General features: G+C 35.0%; 1 protein-coding gene across 1 annotated transcript in view; it reads left to right on the top strand.

The window, feature by feature from the left end:
• CEP126 (centrosomal protein 126) overlaps positions 1-23948 on the top strand; it is a 34650-nt gene that overhangs the window by 6666 nt on the left and 4036 nt on the right. The window contains exons 3-6 of the mRNA XM_059838605.1: positions 3062-3207; positions 4569-4689; positions 8119-8317; positions 18244-20371. Coding sequence (XP_059694588.1) covers positions 3062-3207; positions 4569-4689; positions 8119-8317; positions 18244-20371 — 2594 coding nt within the window. The remainder of the gene's footprint in view (positions 1-3061; positions 3208-4568; positions 4690-8118; positions 8318-18243; positions 20372-23948) is intronic.

Raw genomic sequence — 23948 nt, forward strand, 5'->3', positions numbered from 1 at the left:
GGTCCTTCTGAAGCTCTTGCAGCAATTTCAGGCTGTCTTTTTGTATTCAGCATACAATAATCAAAGAAGATTAAGGAATAGATTTAATACGTGTTCCTGGTCTTGGGAAGTGTCTTAGATAAAAAAAGGTTGATTTTTGGGCAATGTCCACGGATCTTTTTAAGGATATAAGATTGATTCCTGTTTGCCCATGAAGGGAATTTTGAGTGTGACACTGCATTCTAGCCTTTTCTTCATCCTACTGTAGTCATTGACCATACAAATATCTCCCTATCTCAGTTTTAAAATTACTGTGCACTGGTTTGCAACATGATGTAGCAATGGAAGAAAAATATCAACTCAGTATCCAAATGTTCATTTCATAGCACTCCATACAGACTGTATATATTCCTTTTTAATTATCATTTTCATCCAGAGCAGTAGTAAGCATTTAGTCCACCTGGGAATGTAGCATCTATCACTTCACTGTGAAGAGAATTTAACAAAATTAGCCAGGAAATAGTCCCACCATCTAGTCGTACTGTTTTAAACATAAAAATGCCTTCCACATAGTGTCTGTATATGTGAGACAGCTAAATATTTTAAGTTTTGTATTCCAAATTCTCCATAAATGTTTTGGCAGCCATTTCAAAAATTGCTGCACCACTGTGTTGTTTATAGTAGACAGAAAAATTGGGTTAAAAAAACACCAGTCAGGAAATTCTTCTGCTAGCTATCCATCTTAAAGCCATACACTTTTGCCAATGTTACATCTGTGATATGAACCTAAGCTGGTGACTTAAGGAGACTGCATGAACAAACATTTGCTTTAAATGTTTTTTTCTGAGATGTAAATGTGCATTTTTAAAATTATTTATTTTACATAATGAACCTAGGTGTTACAATTTACATTCTGCAAGGTCAATAAGTTAATAAGGCTTCACTGAGTAACTTTAATGTACTTTCTTACATTGAAGTAAGATCCTTTTTTCTCCTTCTTGTCTTAATCCAAACCAAATATTGATCATGATGAGCTGTGCTGAAAAAGACCTCTTGCATCAGCATTTGGATTTTCTCATTCCCGGATATATGGAACAACAGTCCTTTTTTAATTCTCATTATTAGGAATGTGGAAGAGTGTAGCTAAGCCGTATTCAAAATAATCTGGAAAAAAAAAATACTCTGTCAGAATTGACTTTTTTCCTTTTTGGAGTTATATTCTGGAATTACTCCAGGTGTAAAGTCGTAGAATTTCCCACATGTCTGAATTTAACAACTACAGTTCAACTAAAGGCCTTGATCAGCTTCTAGAGATATTAAAGGGCCTCAAGAAGAATGTGTTTAAAGTACTTATGAGGATAAGCAAGTCTGTTTCCTCTCCTGTGAATTTCATTTCGTCAAGATAAAATTGCGTATTTCTGTATTAGATTTTACAGTGAGTGAAATTCAGGAATACTGAAAGTGGACAATGAACTCTAGTTCTACTTTTTAGTTCTAACATTTTTTGACAGCTATGTATATATGAGTTTTCAAAATAGTGAAAGTTCATTCTCTCTCTCTCTCTGCTATGCTTTGGCTTCCAAGTGGATTAAAGTGAATATTCCTGTGTAAGTACGTACTTGGGAATTAGTTGGCAGTTTTTCTATTTTTTACTATTGTGCAATTACAGCCTTTAAGCTTTCTAAAATAAAAAGTACCTATTTCAAATAATTTTTGTGTTTGTTTTCACAGGAGATCAGTCATCACATTGAAAGGATACTAGAGAGGGTCAAGTTGATTATTTCAGTTTGAACTTTTTCCCTGAAAAGCAAAGGGAATGATAATTAAAATAGCTTGAGTTAAGGAGGAGCTCTGTGAAGTAGCAGTGTTGCTCCATTAAGCAGGAAGAACTATGAAGCAACTGCTCGTGATTAGAGTTATGGGGAGGTATCTTATTGTGTTGAGAGAAACAAAGAACTTGGCTAAACTTTGCACTAATGCTGGCTAGAGGGGGACCCTACTTAGTGTACTAGTGACCTGTTAAATCACATTTCTAATACACAGATGGGAAGCTCCCAGCTGTAGTGATCTTTGCATGCAGGCTTTGGAAGTTTCCTGTGAAGACCATTACTTTTATAGTATTACTGTTTTTAGAATAGAATGTTTCCAGGGATGGGGCATCTACAACCTCTCTGGGTTACCTGCTCCAGTGTTTCACCACCCTCACTGTAAAAAAATTTCTTCCTTATATTTAGTCTGAATCTACCCTTTTTTGGTTTAAAACCATTTGATATGACTTGCCTATGTAGACACTGTGCCAAAAAGTATTCTGTGTATATTTCACTCAAGGAGCTAATTTGTCAGTAAAAGTTGGTGATTCTGTCAGCAGGAGAAATGATTCTACATAGCTTCATGAAGCTCATGCCTACTGAAGGAAACTTTCGTGATGATGATTGTTTTTGACTAGAGTCTGCTTTTCTTTCCAATGAGTGAGAGGACCCATTTAATTTATTTTTAACAATAACAGATTCTGTCAAGTATAATTTTGTGTTACTGTTTTAGCCCATTTTGTGCTGCTAAACTGATTGTCTTTCAGGAAGCTTCTTAACAACTACAACTTGATACTTACACTCGCATATTTATAGATAATAGCTGAAGTTCCTTTGTTTTATTTCAAATAACAACTTTAAAACCGTTTTTATTTCCCCAACAGCTTATGAAAAGCACACACAGAGCATTTGCAGTTAACCTTTCTACTGATCTGCTCACTATGGTACACTTATGTGGTACTGTAAAGGCTGTTGTGAAAATCACATTGGTGACAAGAACCGGTCAAGTCTGCATGTTAATTCACTTTTAAAAAAGAATCAAATCCCTGGTTGAGGCTAAGAAATTGAAATATTTTGTGACTCATCACCCACTGTCCTGTTTACCTTCCAACAAACTCTAAAAATCTAGCTGTGCTGAAGTTAATAGCATTTAATTTATGAACAAACAAGCCTTTGTACTAAAATAGCAAGTTGGTAAGCAAGTAAGTTACTAGTATTTCAGTAAATGTAATTCATAAACACAGGAATTTTCTACTTTTGCTTCTTGTATACAGAGCCTTTGAAAAAAGACAGAAGGAAGAAGAAGCAAAAGAACAAAGATTTAGAGAACAAGTTCTGCAGCAGAGGAAAATTAAATTTCAGGAGGCAACTGCTAAGTTCCAACATGGTCATCAGTCCTTTTCTCAGCAGAAACAAACAGGTTTGTCAATTAACTGTTATTCACAATACAAGTGTCTTTATATTCACAGAATCAGTGAATAGTTAAGGTTGGAAGGGACCTCTGGAGGCCATTAGTCTTTTCTGTTAGTAAACAGAACAATTAACTTCACTCAAAGTAATTGAATTCACAAAAGCCAAACAACTGACAAGAAGCTCAGATCTCATAGGAAAATTGGGTAGGGGAAATAAAAACTTTTTTTTTTTCTAAAAACTGTATTTTGAGATATTTCACTGTATTCCAGTCACAGTAAGTACATGACCTCCTTGAGGTATTGTGGCTTCCTGGGTTTTCCCCACTATTTTGACTGCAGTGTGCTTATTGGTTGCAGTACTGTGCTTCCACAGCTGGCTGAGAGGTGTTACAAGGCCAGTTACTAGGATAGTGTAATGATCCCCTCTTTGAACCTTTGGATAGAAAATATTCCAAAATGTGCATTTTGTTTTTCATTAAGTAAATGCAGTCCCAGCATATATAAATATGGCACATAACTTTTTTTTTTTTTTTCCTGAATTAGTCCACTTTCTAAGCTGTTCTCTTGCTGGGAAGCAATGATCACTTCAGCTCAGTTCCTGCTTTCTTGGAATCAGTGCAGATTGGCAGGAGTTTGTAGCAGCATTAGCCAAGTCTGATTTCCCGTCAACTTTCCAGTGTTCAAATGCTTAAGATATGGTCTATTACTTAGGTATTCTTTAACAGATTTACTCTCCCAACTGCAGTTGTGCCAGCTGTGAGGTAATGTCTCTGACTTCAAGATCAAATGTCAGATTAAAATAACAAAATAGCACAGTACTGGTTTAAGGCTTCTTCATAGCTCTACTGACAGCCTAGACTGTGTAGCAATAGAAGGAATTACAGTTTTTTCTCTTGGTTTTCCTTTAGAGAAATTTTGCCCCTGCTACTCTCTATCCTACTTCTACTCACTTGAAAGTGGCAACACATTGTGCCTGTCTGGACTTTTTCTTTCCCCACTGGTTCAATTATTAAGTTACAATTTGGCCTCTGTAAAATATCTGCAAGCCATAACTTTGGCTTAGTGCATGAGTGGAATAATCATGATGTAAAAACAAAGTTAGATTTTTTTTGACCTTGTATTTTTTCAATAGTGCAGTTTAAAAGCAAATAGCAAAGCTTATGAATATATGTGTGACTGTAAACACTTAAATAGACTGGGATTTTGTTTCAGGGGAACTCAAAGTGCTCTTGCATATCTAATAATGCTAAACTATTGTGTTTATTGTAACTGTCTGGATTTAGGCTTCCAAACTTCAGCAACTTAACCAAACCATTTATGGTAAAATATTCCAATTTTAAAAAGCTCTTTCCCCATTGTGTGTTTTTAGCTCTGATCCCTCCAGTCCAGACAAAAGCAGCTTTTCAGTTAGAAGAAGCTCTTGAACAAATTAAAGGATCAGTTTTAACACCAGGACTGTGCTTGCAAAACATAAACACAATCAACTTCAGGTAAGCACTCCTGTTTATTCTGATGATCAAAGGAAGTAAATTTCTTACTGTATTCAATAAACAGCAGACAATTACCTTTAAGAAATTGTAGGGCATTTCTCTCGTGGCAAAGAGAGCACTTCTGTGAACTTTTCCAATGAAATATTGTGCAATTTTGTTGAGTTGTTTGTGTCCAGTTGGTAAGACAGTAGAGGACATGACACAAACCTTTTCCCCTCAGTCAAATTCTGGGAATAGTCAAGACTAACCCAATCTCCAGTCAGTTATAGCCCAACTCAGATTGCCATGGTTATCAAACCATTTGCTGTTCTCAGAATTATTCTGTCTAGGTGATTTTTTATCCAGATTTTTCTCCTTTGGACATTCAAGGATACACTAGTTTATATGTTCACCCAAGGATCTTCTTTCCAGCTATCATTCCTTTATATTTCTCATTCTCTAGGTGAATCAAGAGTGTCCTGGTAACAATTTGACCTGAAATTTCATTTTATATTACATAAAATTTTATTTGCGTACTTTTCATTTTACCCAAGCACTGCTTCTAAGATACCTTGACTTATAACAGAATGTTCTTCATATATACTTTATTTATCTGCTGTATTTCCTACTAGTTCCTGATTATCTCTTTCCTAACCTCTCATTTCTTTAACATTTCAGATCGGGGGTTATTTTTGTTGTTGTTGTTTCTTTTGTTATTCCTTTCTGCATTTCAATTATTTTCTGCATGATATAAATTATGCAGATATTCAGAACAGGGATAAATTCTGCCTGAAAGGGGTCTCCCTACTTTTGGGCTTCAGTGTGTTCTTCAGTGTGACCTTGATACTCAACTTGTTTACATATCTCTGCTTTTATTAACACATTTGCAGGTGATAAACTGGTCAGTTGAGAAAATATTTTATAACTCATAGAGCTTAACACTCTTGCTACTTTCTAGTCCATATTCATAGGAAGATTGCAGCAACAAAACCAAAGAAACAAACAAAGAATCTACCTGTTAAATCTAAGTTTCATTTATGGCAAAAAACATAGCTGTTTTTGAACCCTATCTCAGGTTTCCTGATCATTTGTCTCATTTCACTCATAAGCTTGATTAAGGACAGCACCTCACTGCCTTAATCATGTCTTTCCTTATTTTTCAACTTTTTTCAAGCTGCTTCTTGTGCAGCACATTGCACAAACCACTTGCCATTTCCTAGATTGCTGTCACTCCATTTTTATTTGTATAATGTAAAAAACTCACTATCCTTTAATAATGTTTGTGTGTTCTTTTTCTGGCTTTCATTTTCTTGATCTATTTTCCTAAGGAAATTATATTTATATGTTCATATTCTTTTACAGTTTGTTTTGCCCTAGTAACCAATTTCAGAGAAAGCTAAGAATCTTGAGGTTAATTATATTTCTGTAAGTTTGAAATTAGAAATTTCTCAAGGAAAAAAAAATGAAAATGAGTGACCCCACCATCCGAAATGTTTAAAAGTTGAGTCCACTATGACCTATTGGGAGGTTGCAAGACAGCTAGTACAGATAAAACAGAAGAGCATTTTGAGAAGGTTCTGAACAGTGAAGGTTCTTAAAAAGTCACCAGTTCTGAGCTGTAAAGCTTTAAACATTTCTTATAATTCCTTTAATTGGGAATTTTGGGATGGCTAATAATTAACTCATATGAAGTAGTAGATACCTTTCTGTATTTCTGTTGCTTCTTACAATTTTAAAAATGCTGAAGCCAAAAATCTTGTGTCATCTTTAGAATTTACCCTTCCTTAGAAAGATAATGCCTAGAATTGATTGGCTGTCCCCTCTTAAAGGAAGAAATTAATACTGTAATAAGTATGCAAGATAAATATAGCTTCAGACCCTAGTGAGTATCTGAATTTTACAAGATTCTAGGATTCATAATGTCTGTCTTTTAAAAGGTGTAAAAAAATAAATTAAGCAATGGAGACATATTAACTCCTCTTGGAGAAAGCAAAAGTCCTGAAACACCTAATAAGTGTATTCCACACTGCAGTAGAGCCATTGTACTTCCAGTAGGGTTTAGTTATTGAATGCTAAAGCAAAGATTTTGAAGAACTCATTAGCCAGCAGACACAGGGATGTTTGTGTATTCGGTGTGTAAATGGCATGCTGCTCTTTTTACAGGATATATTTCCCTATTGGTGTTTAAAATTGGTATGTTTGATGAAGTTGAGTCTTGGGATATAAACTTTATTATGACAAATCAAAAATGGTCTGTAGAAAAGTTGGAGTGTTGAAACTTTTGTAAATATAAATGGTCCAAGCATGTAGAAATTTTTATAAATTTGAATGGTCTAAGCACTGAAATAAATATAAAGAAAGTTGTGTGTGTCCAAAAAATCAACAAACCACATTTTTGGGGGCCAGGTATCAGTCAGTCTGGTCCACAATAACAAAAAAGATTTGGGATAGGGAGAATATCTGCCCTTCAAAAGAAAACAGCATGTAGTTTTCTAAGTTCAGTAAATAAATATGTGTATTTGTTCTCCCTTTTTGCTGTTAGCCATCTCATCAGAAATAATAAATTCCATTTTACACTCTGCTTAGGCCACTGCAATTGAGCCAATGTTTTTTGTAGTCTTGTGTAAAATCTCCTGAAAAATAAAAAAAATCTTAAGGGTTTGAAAGTTTCCATTTTCCATTGCCCTAAAATTATAAGTGTTGTGATAAATACAAAATAAAAAATGTCTTATTAGATTACTTTCCCACTTGAAACAGATCCAGTAAAAAGAAAAGTGACAATTTTAGGTGCAGGAAGAAAAGGCTCAGAAGAAAAACTTTAAGCTTAAGAAATAGATAGAAATGAAGGAAAGAGGTTATTGAATTTCTGTACATGTGTGAAACATATATCTTCAACTAAGAGCTGTCAGAGGGCCCAACTACACTAGCTACTCTAAAGATTTTTTTTTTGTCAGGCAGCAAATACCGATTCTTTAGCACATCGCAGTACTGACATTGCACATCATTGGTAGATTTGGGCTCTCTAGATACTAGAAAGCCTTCTTGCTCTTTGAAGTAAGGGAATACCTCACAGCATCAATATAATTACACTCTGCATAAGACAACTTTATGGAAAAATAAAGCCCATTTTCCTGTTCGTTTTTTTCTTCTGTTAAAAAAAAACCCTCCATGTTCTGTTTCTATAAATTACCCAACTGTTGGCTGACATTTTCCATATTGATGTATCTTGAAGCAGTCACCCAACAACCAAATCAGAAAATTCTTTTTATAAATAAACAAGAGAAAAGATTTAAAATGGAAAGTGTTGGACACATTCAGATAGTACTAACAGCCATTGTCAGGCTTTTCATCGTTTATTGATGTTGTATACTTTTGTAAGGAGCATATTTCAAAATGTACAGTTGATGCATAGAAATAAGACAGAGTAATAATTTGCTTGTTTGTATGAAGAACCACAGATGACACGTCATGCTCATCAGCATGTAGGAGTGATTCTTTCCATCAGAAGCAGAATTCAGCAATGTTTGGCTGTGATGAAACAGTACAGGAGAGCAGGAGAACAGACATGGATAGTCACCAACTTCTCTTCCAGAAAAATGTGAAAGAAATGCAGCAGCTCCTTGAAAAACAGCATCTCAACAACTTGGAGGTATAATGTTTTCATTTTCATGTGATCCATTGCAAGATGGTTTTAAGTGTGCCAGAAAGTATCTTAAATGTGAAAAAAATGAAAGTTCTGTTCAGCTGTCTTTATCAATTAGACAGTACGGGAGGGCAGACTGTACTGTGCCTTATCAATAGATTATTTTTAGTAAAATTATACATATTTTCCAGTAAGAAGTCAGAGATCTTTAAAAATACTTACAAGAATATTTTCACAAATTCATACAAGATACCTGTTATGTTGTCCTTTTTTTCCTGTTAATGTCAGATTTGTATGTCAGACTTCTTGTATCTGACATTGGTAGCCATTAGTCGATGACAGGATTCTTGTGATCTTGTGATTTAAGTCTCTAAACTTAAATTGATGATTTTCAGTGCACACCCAAGTTTCTGCTGTGCTGATTGTGACAGCACAAAATCCTATAGCAGTATTATGATGGCATGTGAAATGCTGGGGGATTTTTTTTGTTTGGTTGTTTTTTTCCCAGTGTGTGGTGATATGTTAGAGATTGACTTCAAGTCTCTTGAGATCCTTTTTTATCATCTTTGGAAGAGCTGCAGGTGTTCCAGTAATGAGCTTTTTCTGCCTAAACTAATTTTTAGACTGAAAATAAGTTTTAAAAGTCACCTAAGAAACAGTGAAAATCAAGAACTGAGCTCTAAGGTGATTTTTAGTTGCTCACCTTTAAGTGTGATTTTATGACTCAGTGTTGTCTTTGATTTTGGAAATACTGTCTTCAACATTACATTTTCTGGAAAAAAAGAGGGCATAGTTTGGGGCTCATTCTTTTATTTCTAGAATACTATTGGTGTCCAGAGTCATGGTACCTGAAATGACCTGGACTCCATGAAGCCCATCCCTCTATTTTGGTCATGGCTGGAGGCATGGAATCATTGGTGGCCATAGGGCAAGGGCTTTTCCTTTTAATACAAGTGTATGGATAACTAGTGAAAGACTTCAGAGAGTTCAGATATGGTTTGATATTGATATTTCTAGGAGCATTTATCCCTGCCTTTGTATCTACTTTGTTCTGATGGTTATGTGTGAAAATCTTGAGCAGCTGATGGCTAACACCAAAAATCCCACTCAACTGGAGTAGGGTTCAAAAAAGTTGAATGGAGAGAAAGTATAGCTTGTACTGGCAGTGTTCTTTCTTATTTCTAAGCATAAAAGAAGGAAGAGAAAATGACAATTTATAGAGGAGAGCTGATAAAACTGAATTTATAGAGGAGAGCTGATAAAACTAGATAACCACTTTCAAAAAATACAAAAATGTATTAGCTTTTTTAAAATAATATCACATTTACATTTCACTGGTAGAGAGTTTGCAAATCCCCCCCTAAATGATGATAGTAGCTGCATTAGAACATCTTAGAATTAGAAAACAAAACACGTTCTCTTTGAGAAAAATATATAAAAATATTATTGTAAATGTATTTTAAGACTTCTATATTGGAGTGTTTTATCAAACAGAATTATCACTTCCTAATTGAATTCTAGGGAAAAACAGCTATGAGTCATGCATAATTTTTTACTTTTAGTTTTTTCTAAGTGTTATCATCAACTTTGGATAGTGTATATAATATAGGAATTAGTGTTTACAAATTCATGTATTTTTGTTTACAAATTCATGTATTTTTGAAAATACCTGCAAAAAATTTTGCATTTTTTCCAGAAGGTATTTTTCTGCTACCACTAGGGGTTGCTCAGCTTCTTTCCTCTGATGAATAGTTTCAAAATGTAAATATTTATACTTCAGACATTTGGACTTGCTTTCTTGAAATTGCATGCTTTGGACTCTGATTAGAAAAATAGTCAAGAAAGCTATTGACCATGTTCTAAGGCCTGAGTTTTGGAAGTTTAATACTTGGATTGTGCTGATGACTGGCATGCATGTGCATTGTGACGTCCTGTATTGTGAAATAGTATTTATAAGACTCTTATTAATAAAATTTAAAATGTGTAATGATTTAGAATACTCTTACTGAAATCAGTAGACTTCAGTGGTCTTGATACTACCTGTTGTCCAAAGTAATTTCTGAATTTAAAGTATTTCACTGTGCACATGCTTTACAACCCAGCCATCCATTGAGATCCTTTGACCTCTTTTTGTTTCTGTTTTTACAGGCCCAACAGGATTATAAAGATTCCTAAAATTCTTTACTTTCCTACAGGGCAATAAAGTTCTATGTGAACCTTAACCAGTAGATTTGTTGTGTTGCCTGCTTTACATCTCTAAATATTTGTACAGATTCATCTGTAAGCCAAGGGTTTTAGTGGCGTTTACCGTTTTCCAAACTTATTTTGTATTAAGTATTGAGAGCAGTAGATTTTATTTTATGCAATAGTTTCATCCAAGCCCCTACATCAAGTTACTGTTTTATGTTCATGAAAATGTTCCATTTTGAAGAATTTAATATTGCTAACTTCATTCACAAATAAAGGTTTTGTCTCTCCATCCTTTCCTGGTTTTATTGCATGCATACATATTAAGGTGGAGCTAGTACCACGGTCTTTAGCTAAAGGTGCATGCAGCTTTTAACCAAATGACATTAGTCCCAAGGTGTTCAACATTTTTTCGAACTGTTAACTCCTTATGTTGAAATTTTCCATTTCTGGTACCTGTCTTGGACTGAATAATTTAGAAAATTTCCACTAAATGGCTCAAATGTGACAAGGAAGAGTATTTTTCAGGTATTTTTTGTCTTTTTCTTTTTATCACCTCTTCAATTTCATGGCCATGCAACATTATTTTGATCAGTACAATATTTCTAGGCTCTACCAGAAAAAATGCCTGAATTAAACTGGTAGTATTACATTTTATGTCTATAGTTTCATTTTTTAAACAAAATGCTTGGAAGTAAGAGCTAATTCAAGACAAAACAGGTGTAGATTATCACATGGAGATTGTATTTTCCTATTCCCTCCTTTATATGACCATAATTAGGTTACTCAAGTGGTATCTGTGAAATCTGAATTTAGATCCCCTCCAGGCTGATTTGAAGCAGTATTTTTACCTTGGTTTGCTGTTTATTCTGAGAATAAAAATGTGCAGCCATTGAAGTACTCAGTACCACTCTTTTTATGGATACCATTCCCCTTGGAAGAAAATACTTCAATATTTATTGAAATAGGAATGGAACACCAGTATCATTTCTCAGAATTTGCCATCCAAAATATATTATGTCTAATACAGGAAAAATTTGTATCTTAATGTTCTGTGTGTGTTTATGCATGTTGCATATAAAGTCACATAATTGTCTGAGAAACAATGAAGAATATTTTCTAAGTGATGTTCCAGTGAATGGTCTGGACATCACCTGCCTTGCAGGAGTTCACTTGTAAAGCTGTTAGCTGTTGGTGTTATTGTGCTTTTGAGTTTCCCAGTGTCTGTGAAATGGAGATGTTTTAGGTAACTGATGGAAAAACTGTTGTATGCCTGGAATGAGTTAACCAAAAGTTCCTTCTGCAAGGGGTGTTGCCAGTCTAATTCTTCAGAGCCATAGGCAAGACCAGCATGGAAAAAAGGAGTGCTCTGTACAGAGTCTTTCCCAAGCATCAAAAACCTTGTGAGTGCTCAAGGCTAGTTAGTGGGCAAACAGACTCAGACAAGGATGCTTAGGATAAAATGGCATTGAAGCAGAAGTCAAACTCGATTTTGTAGAGACCATTCAACAACTTGAAATAGGTTTCTAAGGTCACCTTAAATCTAGAAATTTTGGCCATTATTTTACTTGTAAATGTGAGTGTTAACATTTTTATGTTGATCATTTAAATTATATGACAGGCCTGAGTGATTTCCTTACTTATTTTCATCTTGGCAGGAGGAGAGGTGTTCAGTTTTCATTGGCTTTTAACCAATATTGTGACTAACAGCTATCTTCCACATTATTTCAGTAATCCAAAATTCACATGTGCTATAAAGACAAATTGAAATGTACCTCCAGACTAAATTAATTTAGTCCAAATACTCCAACTTGTTTTGATTGTGTATTCCTCAAGAGTAGGTTTTGAGGTTTTGGGGGTGGTTTTTCTTAAAATAACTTATTCTAAGCTTGTGCTGTATAAAATCACATGGCAATCTTCATACCTGACCGTCTGGAGTTCATTCAACAGTGTCTCTCCTCAATTCAAAGCCCTTCTTGAATAGGTAATATTGTAGGATTGAAGCTGAAACAGATTTTCAGTACAAAAGAAGTTGTTTCAGAGTTAGACTTATACATGGATAAGGTTTTGCTTGTGGATACATAATTGTTTGTAATTGTCTGATTGTTGTACGTACAGCATAGCTCACAAACCACAGGAACAAGGAAATTGATACTGTCCTTTAATATATACCTACTCCTTTTTTTACAAGCATATAGCTTTTTCATAAGAATTGCCATACATATTAATGTGACTTTATTTTTGGGTTTACATTCAGATAGATAGATAGATAGATAGATATGCACTAAAATATTTTTACCATACTTCATGACTGGTTTTGGAAAGATTTGTTTTACTGCAACAGAGTAAGATGTTCATAAATGTAGCTGAAAGAAAGGAACAGGGTAAAAAATAGCAGCATCAAATCTTTAGTGTACTGCAGTTAAACATTAAGAGGTTTGCTTGCAGGAAGGGACTGGAAGATACAAAGTTTGTGCATATGGGTTTACCAGAATGCTGCATTATACTAACATGGTATTATCACTGGTAGTATATACTGGTGTCTCAAGGGGATGTTGGAAAATCTGTTGATTTCTCATGAAGATTAAAGTATCAATCTCCACAGTAGTTTTGCCCCTTTGAAGATGGCAGAGCTGTGTTTTAGGTCTTTTTAAAAAGATAAGACTTTTGTGAATTTTTAAGCAACACAGAATTCAGCTACTCTTTTGTATCCTAGTATTCTGTTTATATCTTTGTATTCTAATGGTGGCCTGGGTAACCAGGAGCCAAATCAATTATTTCATTATTTCTAATATTAATTATTATAAACCTGCAGCAGCACTACTGTGGTATTTAGTAGCTTGTGCTTTGCTGGACAGTTTATTCCCAATACTTGCATATCTCCATAAGGAAGTATGGTTCAGCATAAATAAAGTACAAAATAAAGCATCAAACCAAACACCCAAAATTCAGAAGACAAGGATAAGCAAAGAGTAACTGGGACCTCTTTCAGAAGACTGGAAGTTCTTGTAATAAACAAAGAATTTCACTGTTTCAAACAGTGGCAAGATTAAAAAAAATTAACCTTTAAATTTGGTCGGCTAATTAGGGGAAGGTAGATGCTGAAATCTTGTACAAGTTCTTAAAAATCAAATCTGTGAAGTTCTTAGGAAGAATGTATGTCTTGAAACATATCTGATTGAAAAAAGTTGAATTTGTAAAAGAGGTAACATATAAGTCACAGAATGTTTTTTCAAGTGAAGCATGCAGTGAATGTTGGAAATTACATGAAACTGTCTTATTAGGTAAATTTATTTCTAGAAAGATGTAAATATAAGTATTAGAAAATGCTCTTAGATATATTGTTTAGCCTTTAAGTTGCCCTGTATGGAGTCAGCTTTGTACTCAGTGATCCTTGTGGATCCCTTTCAACTCGGAATGTTCCCTGATTCTAAAAGTATTTCTGTATCTGACCATTAGGATTTCCTTACATAAATCCACCTTTTGCCCTGGCTGCTGCTGTGCAGTGCACAACAGTGAGACCATGTTAAAAACTCTTCCATCTTTATAAAGTATACTGCTAAAAGAAAAAGCGATTCTTTTTCACTGACTAAAAAAATGTATACTATTTTTTTAAAAAAAATAAAGAGCTCTGGTAGGGTTCCTCAGCTGAACGAGAGATTATTTTAAAAATTGTATTCACACACTGATTCATTCAGGAACTGTTTACTGGTCAAATAGTATTAATCTATTCTTTTTTACTGATGTTATGGCTTCAGTTCATTCAAATCTGTTAACTGTAATCATTAAAATGATTATTAGTTAAACACTAAAGAACGTCTGGAATTCATAGTTCATATCCATGCCCAGTATTTTTATATGACTATCTGCCTTATCATGGTTTTTAATTGTGCAATCCCATGCTATTGTTGTAAGACAAATTTGTGGGGTAGACGATGCCTGCTCAAACAGAATTTATTAATGGGTTAGAGCAAAAAAAGGGAACAATGTATTATGGTGCACACTGCTGTGCCATTTAATCATTTAACATTTTGTATTTTTACCTAGCATTATAAACTGCATTCCTGGAACTGAATGACCAGATTAGTGTGTGAGAATAAGACACCTGGGACAGGGTACCTGAGAAACAGCACTCTGAGTACTGAGGTGCTAAAGCAACAGAGAGACAAGTTCAGGTGAAAATTTTTCCTACACAATTATGTCCATTTACCTCAGGGCTTATTAAGACTGAAAATCAGAATGAAACATTGGTATTCGGTGTTCAGATAACTTTTCTTTTAAAATCTTCTGATGGTATGCCTTACTGATATTGCCTGCATGCCTATGAAATTAGAAACTAGTTCTTTTTATACTGAGAAGTTTGAAATTACATTTCTAGCATCCTGTGATGATATTTCAAATAGGTCCTTTCAAAAACTCATCGATTCATAGATAGGTAGTTTCTGTATTCTTAGCCTGAGAGGAGATCAGGCACCTAGGCATGAGACTGGGAAAGACAGCAGTGTTGATAGTAAGCTTTTCTCTGGTCATCCTGTACCTTCAGAGCTTCTTTGGTGGGTTTGGCACAATGGAATGGAACTCTTGTGTAAGGTAAGCACCAAAATCGTTTCACATCCTTCAGTCTATCCAAATCTTCTGAGAAATAAGTATTGTATAGTGCTATGTAAATGATGTTTTTCAAACTCATACAGAAATGAGATTATTAGTTTTGAATGGACTTTCCCATTCTATAGTTGGTAAATTTGAAATGAGTTGTTTAGGTGCCTCACTGGCTTTGAAAGTTAGTTTTGCATCTAAATAAGTTCAGTGGTGTCTTTTACTTCACAGTCAATGTCAAGTGTAACATGATAAATATACACATATGAAAAGCAAAGAATTTCTGTAAAGAAGCCAGTTGAAATTATCAAAAATAGCAAGTAGTGTGAGAGGTGTGAGGGGCCTCAGTTTTTAGTATAGGTAGCATTTTTTCAGGATTTTATCTTCAGAAGAGTGTTCCTATTCACATCTTGGAATTATGAGCCATCAGCACTTCTTCTGCAGAAAATGTCAAATACGCATCTAGCAGCTCTTTAGTGTAATAGCATTCTGATGGACTCCTTTGCCAGAAAACTCACTTGTCAGGTTCACTTAAAATCTTACTTGTTACTATGTTGTTCTTTCACTGGCCTTATGAAAGATCTCTTAGGCTTATGTTTTCGCTTTGTTTTAGTGCTTTACTAAAATGAAGTTGCTTGACACAGCTGTTCTAAGTCCTAAGACATACAAGTGACCTCTTTAACTCCTCGGAAGTATTCCTTTCCTAGGAATGTGGTGTTAGATTTCATGCATTATAACATAAGATAATGCAGGATATGGGCCATACAATAAATGGCACTTACATAAGAGGAAAAATGTAAATCCAAATAAAAATACAGGACTCTATCAACATTTTGTTTTCTTATCATCCTTCTTTAATCTTCTCACAGATTAAATAAAATTAAGTAATTGGGATTTCTAGGTTTATTACCCTACACTTATTGATCACTAAAAAAGGATAATTGTTGAATGCTTTTTTATTTCTGCAGAAGTACTTCTAATTACACATTTTATAAGGAAATGGGACATTCATTTGCATTACATGGTACTGTAAAATGGGAAGTATGTAAATATTTTAATGAGAATGTTAAGCATCTTTAATGTGTGAAAGGATGAAATTGTATGATGCAACAAAATAAATGTAAATGAACTAAATTTGCATGAACTAAGTAAGAGTGAGTGTGTGTTTAAATGAGAACTCCTTCTTTGTTCTTTAGTTCCTAACATTTCTGGATGTTACCTCAACTGAGATTTTGTTTTCCATGGGGCTTTGCTTTATAAGGAGCATACTTATTTACATAATGTAGGAGCAAGTCTCTTTTCAACCGCTGGAGAACAGCTACGTAGATTTTTTATTTTAGTTTTTGAAAGTTGGAAATTTTCTTGCACCCTCCAGATTTATCTGCTTAAGCTAACCTGCTATCAAGAGAAGTTTTTTTAAAATCTATCTTTACAAAATTTTTCTTCTGTCTGTCATTTGAGAAACATATGTTTTGCTATACAGGTGCAGTTTCCAAATTAGACAAGAAGTAAGCCTGACAGCTGTAATTTCTTTTTGCTGTTTTTTTCCCCTTCTGAAAATTTCAAAATTAGTTCTTAAATTTGGCCTGATACAAAGAACTCTGAGTGTATGCTTTTTCCTTGTTTGGGGAAGTCCAAGCAGAGGTTAACAATATAATTTTGGCAAAAATAAAGGTTAATAAATAAGTAACAAAGTGCTACTTATTCTTTTTTATTAGAAGGACACCAGTCTGTTTAGGTTTAGTTTGAAAATGTTCCTTAAAGGGATCTTGCCCTACACTTCCTTCTTTGATCTTCTATTTAGTATCTTTATCTCTGATCATAACTATAAAGGAAGACTGCACCAACCTCTAAACATTTAGTGCAAGATAAGATTTAATTCAATAATAAAAAGTCTTTCAGGACTTCCTAAGCTTTTTCTTCTGCAGTTTAATATATTTGTACAGCTATAAAATATACAATATTTAGATATAACAATTTTATTGGAATAAAAAATGTTTACTACAAAAATGTGTTATTGTTTGCTAAAGAATTCTGTGTTTGGTGAGTTTTCAAAATGTTAATTCAATGTCATTGCTAGGGGATATATAGTCACTCACCCTAGGTTAACAGATTTTGCTACTTGAAACATTTTCCATTTATTGCGTAAGAGTGCATATCTAATTCAGCTTCTCTTAATTTTTCACACCAATTTTATCCAACATAAGGTTTAAAATTACTTTGCTGCTGAGCTGTGTGAAAGTGAGCTTCCAGGCAAGAGTGTCTGAGACTGACAATATGCTTTTTTTCCTTTATGTTCATGTGTATTTTGAAGGCTTGTACTTAACAAAGTATGTATTTTAAACCATGTCAGCATCTCAGTGCTTTGATAGAGGAGTAATAGTGAAGTAAACATTTGTATAGTACATGGACACTGCTGTTCTGAAACTGTGTTTCAGGTGCCAGTTGCTGTTATTCATGACTCCATTAAAATTTTAATGAAAAGGTTGGGGAACTGGATGAATCCCTTATGCCCTGGGACTTGATCTGTCCTCATAGAATAGGAGATATTTTCCTCTTTCTGAAAGACCTGAAGAAGGAGTTTCACTGGGGGGAGTTGTTAATCACTGTGCTTATGATAACCAAGAGACTTTTCTGTGTTTGCCATGACAAGGCTGAATTCCTCATCGCTTATGGCACTTTGTATGAAAATAAATATACTCAGTCTAGTAATATGGAAAAGCTGCAGTTTGGGGTAGAAACACTATCAAACCTTCATTTTCATGGATTTTCTTTCAATTTATTACTCAAGTACCCTTACAGAGGATGAAAACCACCCAGTCTCACAGGGAAATTCAGACACAGTACTGTTGTTCAGATAAATTTAGTTTCTTTTTTAATATTGCAGATTTATATATAATTTATTGTTAAATTTGTTGAACTATGCTGCTCTCTCCTCTGGATTTCTTCCCAAATTATGTCATTTTCTTTTGCAATTTAACCCAGGTACATTTTGACTTGATGGAAACACGCATAGAGATCCGACCCCAAGTCACAAAAATACTAGGCTCAATATTTATTTGGTCTAATCTCTCATTAATGAAAAATTATTATCAGCAAAACCACATTTCTGATAAATCTGAGAGTTTGGTTTTGTGCCTGTATTTCAGAATTTTCATCAAGAAGTCAAAGAAACAGATGATTCAGAAAGTCTGATGAGTCTTGACAGTCTTGAGGCTGGAGAACAAAATGGAAATTGCACAACACAGAGTGAATCATCTTTTACCACACAGTGTGACTGTGCCCTGTATGATCCAGAAAAATGCCAGACTAGGAATAATGGTTTATTTCATACAGATCAAAGTACTTCTAAAAATGTGCATCTAAATAATTGTCTGAGAAATGTAGATTTGCTACACTACCACAACATACCTATTCATGATCTTTTAGCTAAACATAATGTTCTAACTCCTGCTGAACATGTAAACACTTCAGAAGAGGAATCATCTGCTTCTCACAGATCTGGAAGACAACCTGCAGAATTCTCTGACTCTGGTAAGCAAAAGAGCTCTGTAACTAAGGAATTTAGTTTTCTGCAAAACATAAAAGACAGAAGCAAGCCATCTTCTGGAACAGCTAGCACATTTGCCACAGGTCATCCTGTTTTCAATCCTAGCAGAGCCTGGGACAGCCCTGATTCTATTCCAGGAGAAAGAATTCAGGATCTGATGCAAGATCAGAGTTTTAAAATGACCCCACAGGAGAGAACTAAATCTATGCAAGCACCCAGTCAACCTATTGCAACATCTGTAATCTTATTTCCTAATCAGGGATGTTCCACTGGCATTCCCAACACAGCTGATGTATTACCAAAGGACAAAAACATCAGTACAGGCTTTTTAAAAAATACCTTAGGAAAAATGACTGAAACAAAAGAAGAAAATATTAAATGTATGAATGATATTATTTCAGAAACATCTTTATTTCAGGACATACCAAATGCCTCAGTTCTGTTGGAAGTTAAGCAACAGAATAATAAAGAAGGAAAGGGAAATATAGGTGAAAATATGTCACTGTTACCTGATACAGAGTTCAATTCTGGCACTCCTGTACAGGACAAAATCCTGAAAAATAATATTCTTGAAAGAAAAAGAGTGAAGTTATTCAGAAGTATCTTAAAGAAGGGTTCTAAATATGAACCTAGTAATTTCAAAGCTGTGGTTACAGACCATGCGATCAATTTTGGAACTCAGCTCATGTCATCTATCAGAGACAGTTTAGAACTGGCAAAAATAAAAAAGAAAAGTGCAGAAATTGAAAAATGCAATAGGAAGCTAAAATGGTGTGATGAAATTGACCAAATAATAACAGAAAATAATGAAAAATGCTGTGAAAAAAGCATCAGTGAAATATGTTCTTCAAAACTGCAATGTGTTCAAACTGCAAATAACACTCCTAAGAACAATTTAAGTATTGTTGCTCAGCCTTCAAACCTCATGTTCATAAAAAATCACCAGAAAAACTCTTATATGTCAAAACCGAACATTAATACTGAGAAATCAAATAAAGAATACCCATCTCAGAATATATTTACATCTACAGGATCCTTTTCGGCTAAGAAAGCTTGGATGATATCAAAAGATGAGGCAAGTAAACCCCCAGTATGTAGCAATAATGCTAAAGTTAAAGAAGGTGATCAACTCAAAAATAAGGCAAAAATAACAAGAAGAGCAACATCTGTAAGAGTCCAGTCATGTTTTGTGCCCAAGAAGAGAAGAGGCACTCTGATCCAACTGCAGTCAGCTACTGAAGCCAGCAAGACTCAAAAAGCTCCAGGGAAATCCCTCGCACCTCACCCACCTTCCACACCTCTGCCAGGAAACAGAAGTGTTGAGAACACAGCCAGCCCTGGGTGTCAGTCACTGCTGCCTGCCAGCCTGCAAGCTAATGGTGCTAGCAGCCGCGATTTCAATGGCAGGCATGTTGTGCCAGCCAGTCAGGTTTTAAATAGGAACAGTGCAGAAAGCAGTGAGAATATTGCTGGCTGTGCTGGCTTGGCCACTGCCATTTCTACACCTGACTGCAGCACAGCCAAATACAAACCTTGGGCAAAAAATACTTGTTCTGTAAATAATGTTAAGGCAAGCGCCTGTCAAGATCATTCAGTAACTTGCTCTGAGAGAAGACCTGTTAACACAGAAAATAGATTACATCTCCATCATATCCCAGCAGCTGGAAAAACAAGCACCTTCTGGCACGGAGCACATTCTACCCAAGCTCCAAAAGACTCTGCTACTGGTAAGAGTCATGTTTCCGGGTCTGGGGTGGGGGAATGTTCAGACAAAAGTGTTTTTCAAATACATCACAGGTTTGTTTTCAGTTAAAACATTCAACCTTTTCATCCATTCACACAACACAGCCAGTTTTAACAAGCTTTCACCATTTGTCATTCTCATTTCTATTCTAGTGGTGCCCAGAGGCCTCTCAAACGTCAATCCTCATTTATATATATATATAATGGCTCTCTGCAATATTAAATGAAAAGGAAGTATTTTCCCTGAGATTATATTCATGACTAATGAGCAGATGTGACAGGTGGTCTGAATAATGATATAGGAGGAAGTGACTAAGTTTATATGAGTGATTTTTACAAGGTAACTAAGAGAGATAGCTTGTCCAACAGTCACTGCCACGTGAGGGTGAAAGAAGTTTAATTCTACTGTTTTTAAAATGCTGACAGTCTAAATGCCTACAATTACTGAGACTTAGTCCCAGTAATATTATTGAAAGCTGAGCAAAAATTAAAGATTAGTTAAAATTAAAGAACTTCTGCCAGGCAAATATTGCTCTGCTGCAAGGTATATCTGATTAAAAAGAATTTTAAGAAATTTGAGGAACAATCCTGCATTTTATTAAATATTAACCTTGGGAACAATATGAGGCACAAATTGGTTAATAAGATGCAGGAAAGATGGATAAGAAATATTTGGGAGAATAAAATTTAATCTCCTGGAGTTTATATTTCAATTGACATTTCACTCTTTTTGATTTGCCTTGTTTGTCCCTTGCAGCCTAGCTATATTCTGTGCCTTGGGCACCGATGACATCGTTGTGCATGTAATTTCTGTGTAGTATGCTGGTTTGCTTCCTACTGAGGGCTGCAGCTGGAGCTCCTGAGAGCTGTAGTCCCTGCTTCAGGTACAAGCAGTACTCCAAACTGCTTTGCATACTGGGATCACCCCAAGGATTGGCCATGGAACTCAAAGATACTTTCTAACAAAATTATGAATATGCTTCACTTGAACCCCCCCCCACAGTTTTAGTTTTATCAACAGTAATACAGTTTTAACATTTTTTACAGTTTTAATGGAGTGATTCAGAACAGCTCTGTTGTGTAAGAGCAGATGCAAGCAGGTGAATATTCTTGGCCTAAAGCAGGGGTGGGAACAGAAAATATTATCTGCTTGTCTGTTCCAGTTCAAAGTCAAACAGACGAGTTTAAGATCTGTGTGACTTAACCTATTTGATTTTACATTGGAAATGAATGAAGACTTGCTTTACCACGCCTTGCCTCAGGCAGAGATTTTTGTCTCCTGATGTCCTTATCTGCACATCAGATCAATGAATCAGGAAATGTCCTGGGTCCAAGTTGTGCGCTACTAACAATGTCTTCACTGCAGCTTTAAATGCTACATCCCTCCAGCTCTTTTAGAGAAGGGCTGAGTAACTGCCTTTTAAAATTTATGTGGGTTACCCTCTCTCAGTATCTGCTTATAGTTTGTGTTTTGAAAGTCTTCTTTATTTTAAATACTCTAGCTAACTCTTACTAACTTTCTGTTATTTGTTCAATTGCCTGCAAATGCACATAGACACCACAGTCTTGTCCTAAAGTGCTTGCAGTGAGACTGAATACTGCACTGCTTTCTAGTAAAATATCTGCCGAGTTCCATGAGGTCTGTGAAGACGCTGTAGAAAATGTGATCTGTTGCAATGCTTTGCCAAATGTACAGAAAGTGAGAACCAGGTGAATACAATTGTTGTCCATAGGATCTTAGATTAGTTTGGCTTCCAGGCTTCAAGTTGTATATCTTCTGCCTGGCACATATTATAGCATATTATTCTAGCTGGATATTAGAATTTTTAACACGTTTTTTGTTCAGTCAGTAAAGGCTTTAAAAATGTGTTTAACCTTTAGCCTGTGACAAATATGGAGCTAATTAATGTGCTTAAATAGCAGTAGACTACTCAAAATCTCATTCCCTAAAGATACTATTGATTATTATTATTTTGTCTTATCTATCTCAAATGAATGTTCTCCTTGGCATTGATCTATTCTTGCAAATTAATTAAATTAAGTATTGATGCATAGACATAAAGCAACTTTGAATTCTATTTTTTCAGAAAAACATTATGTGATTACTAATATAACAAGGGGGTTCTTTTTTCTTTTTCTTTTTTTTTTTTTTAATTTTCTCTCATATTTAATATAACATGATCACATTTCCGTTCCTTTTCAGATGTTATTCACCTCCATGTATTGTGTTACAATAATTTGTATATAACTAAATTATAATGTTTCAAAGCTAATGTGTCCCATGTTACTATTGATGACAGCAGCCAGATGACTAGCTGCAAATATGTTTCTAGGATCAGTTATTTTCTTTTTTCTATGAGTGGTTAGAATGCTGTTTTAATGTCACTGTAATAACCAGAAAAGAAATAAAATTTTGTTAGAATCAGTGATGCAACTCTCGGTCAAATTATGAACTGCTCATTAAACTGCACATGTAAATATTTATTGTGTAAATAAATAGGTAATTTGTGATCCCAAGTTTAAATCAAGTAACTCCATTTACAAATCTAGTAACTGTGTTTACAAATAAGAATATAGTATCTCCTTGGTATGCAGATTCCTGAGTTGCACATGAAAATGCTAATTTGCATCTCCAGTTTGTATGCATGAAAGTTTAATTAAGAATATAATTTTAATTTTGAAACTTGAGGCTTCCATTTTGAAAATGTATTGCTACACCAGGCAAAACTGAGATAAATTTGAGGTACAGTGTCAAGATTAAACCTCTCTGGCTGAGAGAAAATGCTGCACAGCAGTACTGCCTTTTAAAAATCAGCACAAAGATGTATGAATTAATAAGATTAACTACAGAAATAGAAATAAGGTTTAAGTCCATGACTTTTAAACCTCACAATGCCTGTGAGGCCACACCTGGAATACTGTGTTCAGCTCTGGGCTCCTCAGTACAAGAGAGAGATGGACATGCTGGAGAGAGTCTAGCGAAGAGCCACAAAGATGGTAAAGGGATGAGAGCACCTCTGCTATGAGGAAATGCTGAGATAGCTTGGAGTATTCAGCCTGGAGAAGAGAAGGCCTTAGGGAGTCTTACCAATGTCTGTAAATACCTGGAAGGAAGCTGCAAAAAGGACTTTTAGACTTATTAGACTTATGGTGCCCACTGAAAGTACCTCAACAGTGGGTACAAACTGAATCACAGGAAGTTCCCTCTGAACATCAGGAAACTTTTTTTGTTGTGAGTGACTGAGCACTGGCATAAATTGCCCAGAGACTTTCTTGAGTCTCCATTCTTGGAGTCACTCAAAAGCCATCTGGGCATGGTCCTGGGCAATGACCTCTGTGTAGCCCTGCTAGAGTGGAGGCGCTGGACCAGATGGCCTCAGAAGGTCCCTTCCCACCTCTACCATTCTGTGATTTTGTGAATCACATAAACTTTGTGAACTACTACATGTTTTCTGCACACTACTATGGAATCTTAATGAAAGTTGAATCAAATAACATGTAGATACAACAATTTATCAACAGGGATTTATTGTGTTGGACAGTTGGATTTTAAGATTATTC

Source organism: Haemorhous mexicanus, chromosome 2 (genome assembly GCF_027477595.1).
Source record: "Haemorhous mexicanus isolate bHaeMex1 chromosome 2, bHaeMex1.pri, whole genome shotgun sequence".
NCBI classification, from domain to species: Eukaryota; Metazoa; Chordata; class Aves; order Passeriformes; family Fringillidae; genus Haemorhous; species Haemorhous mexicanus.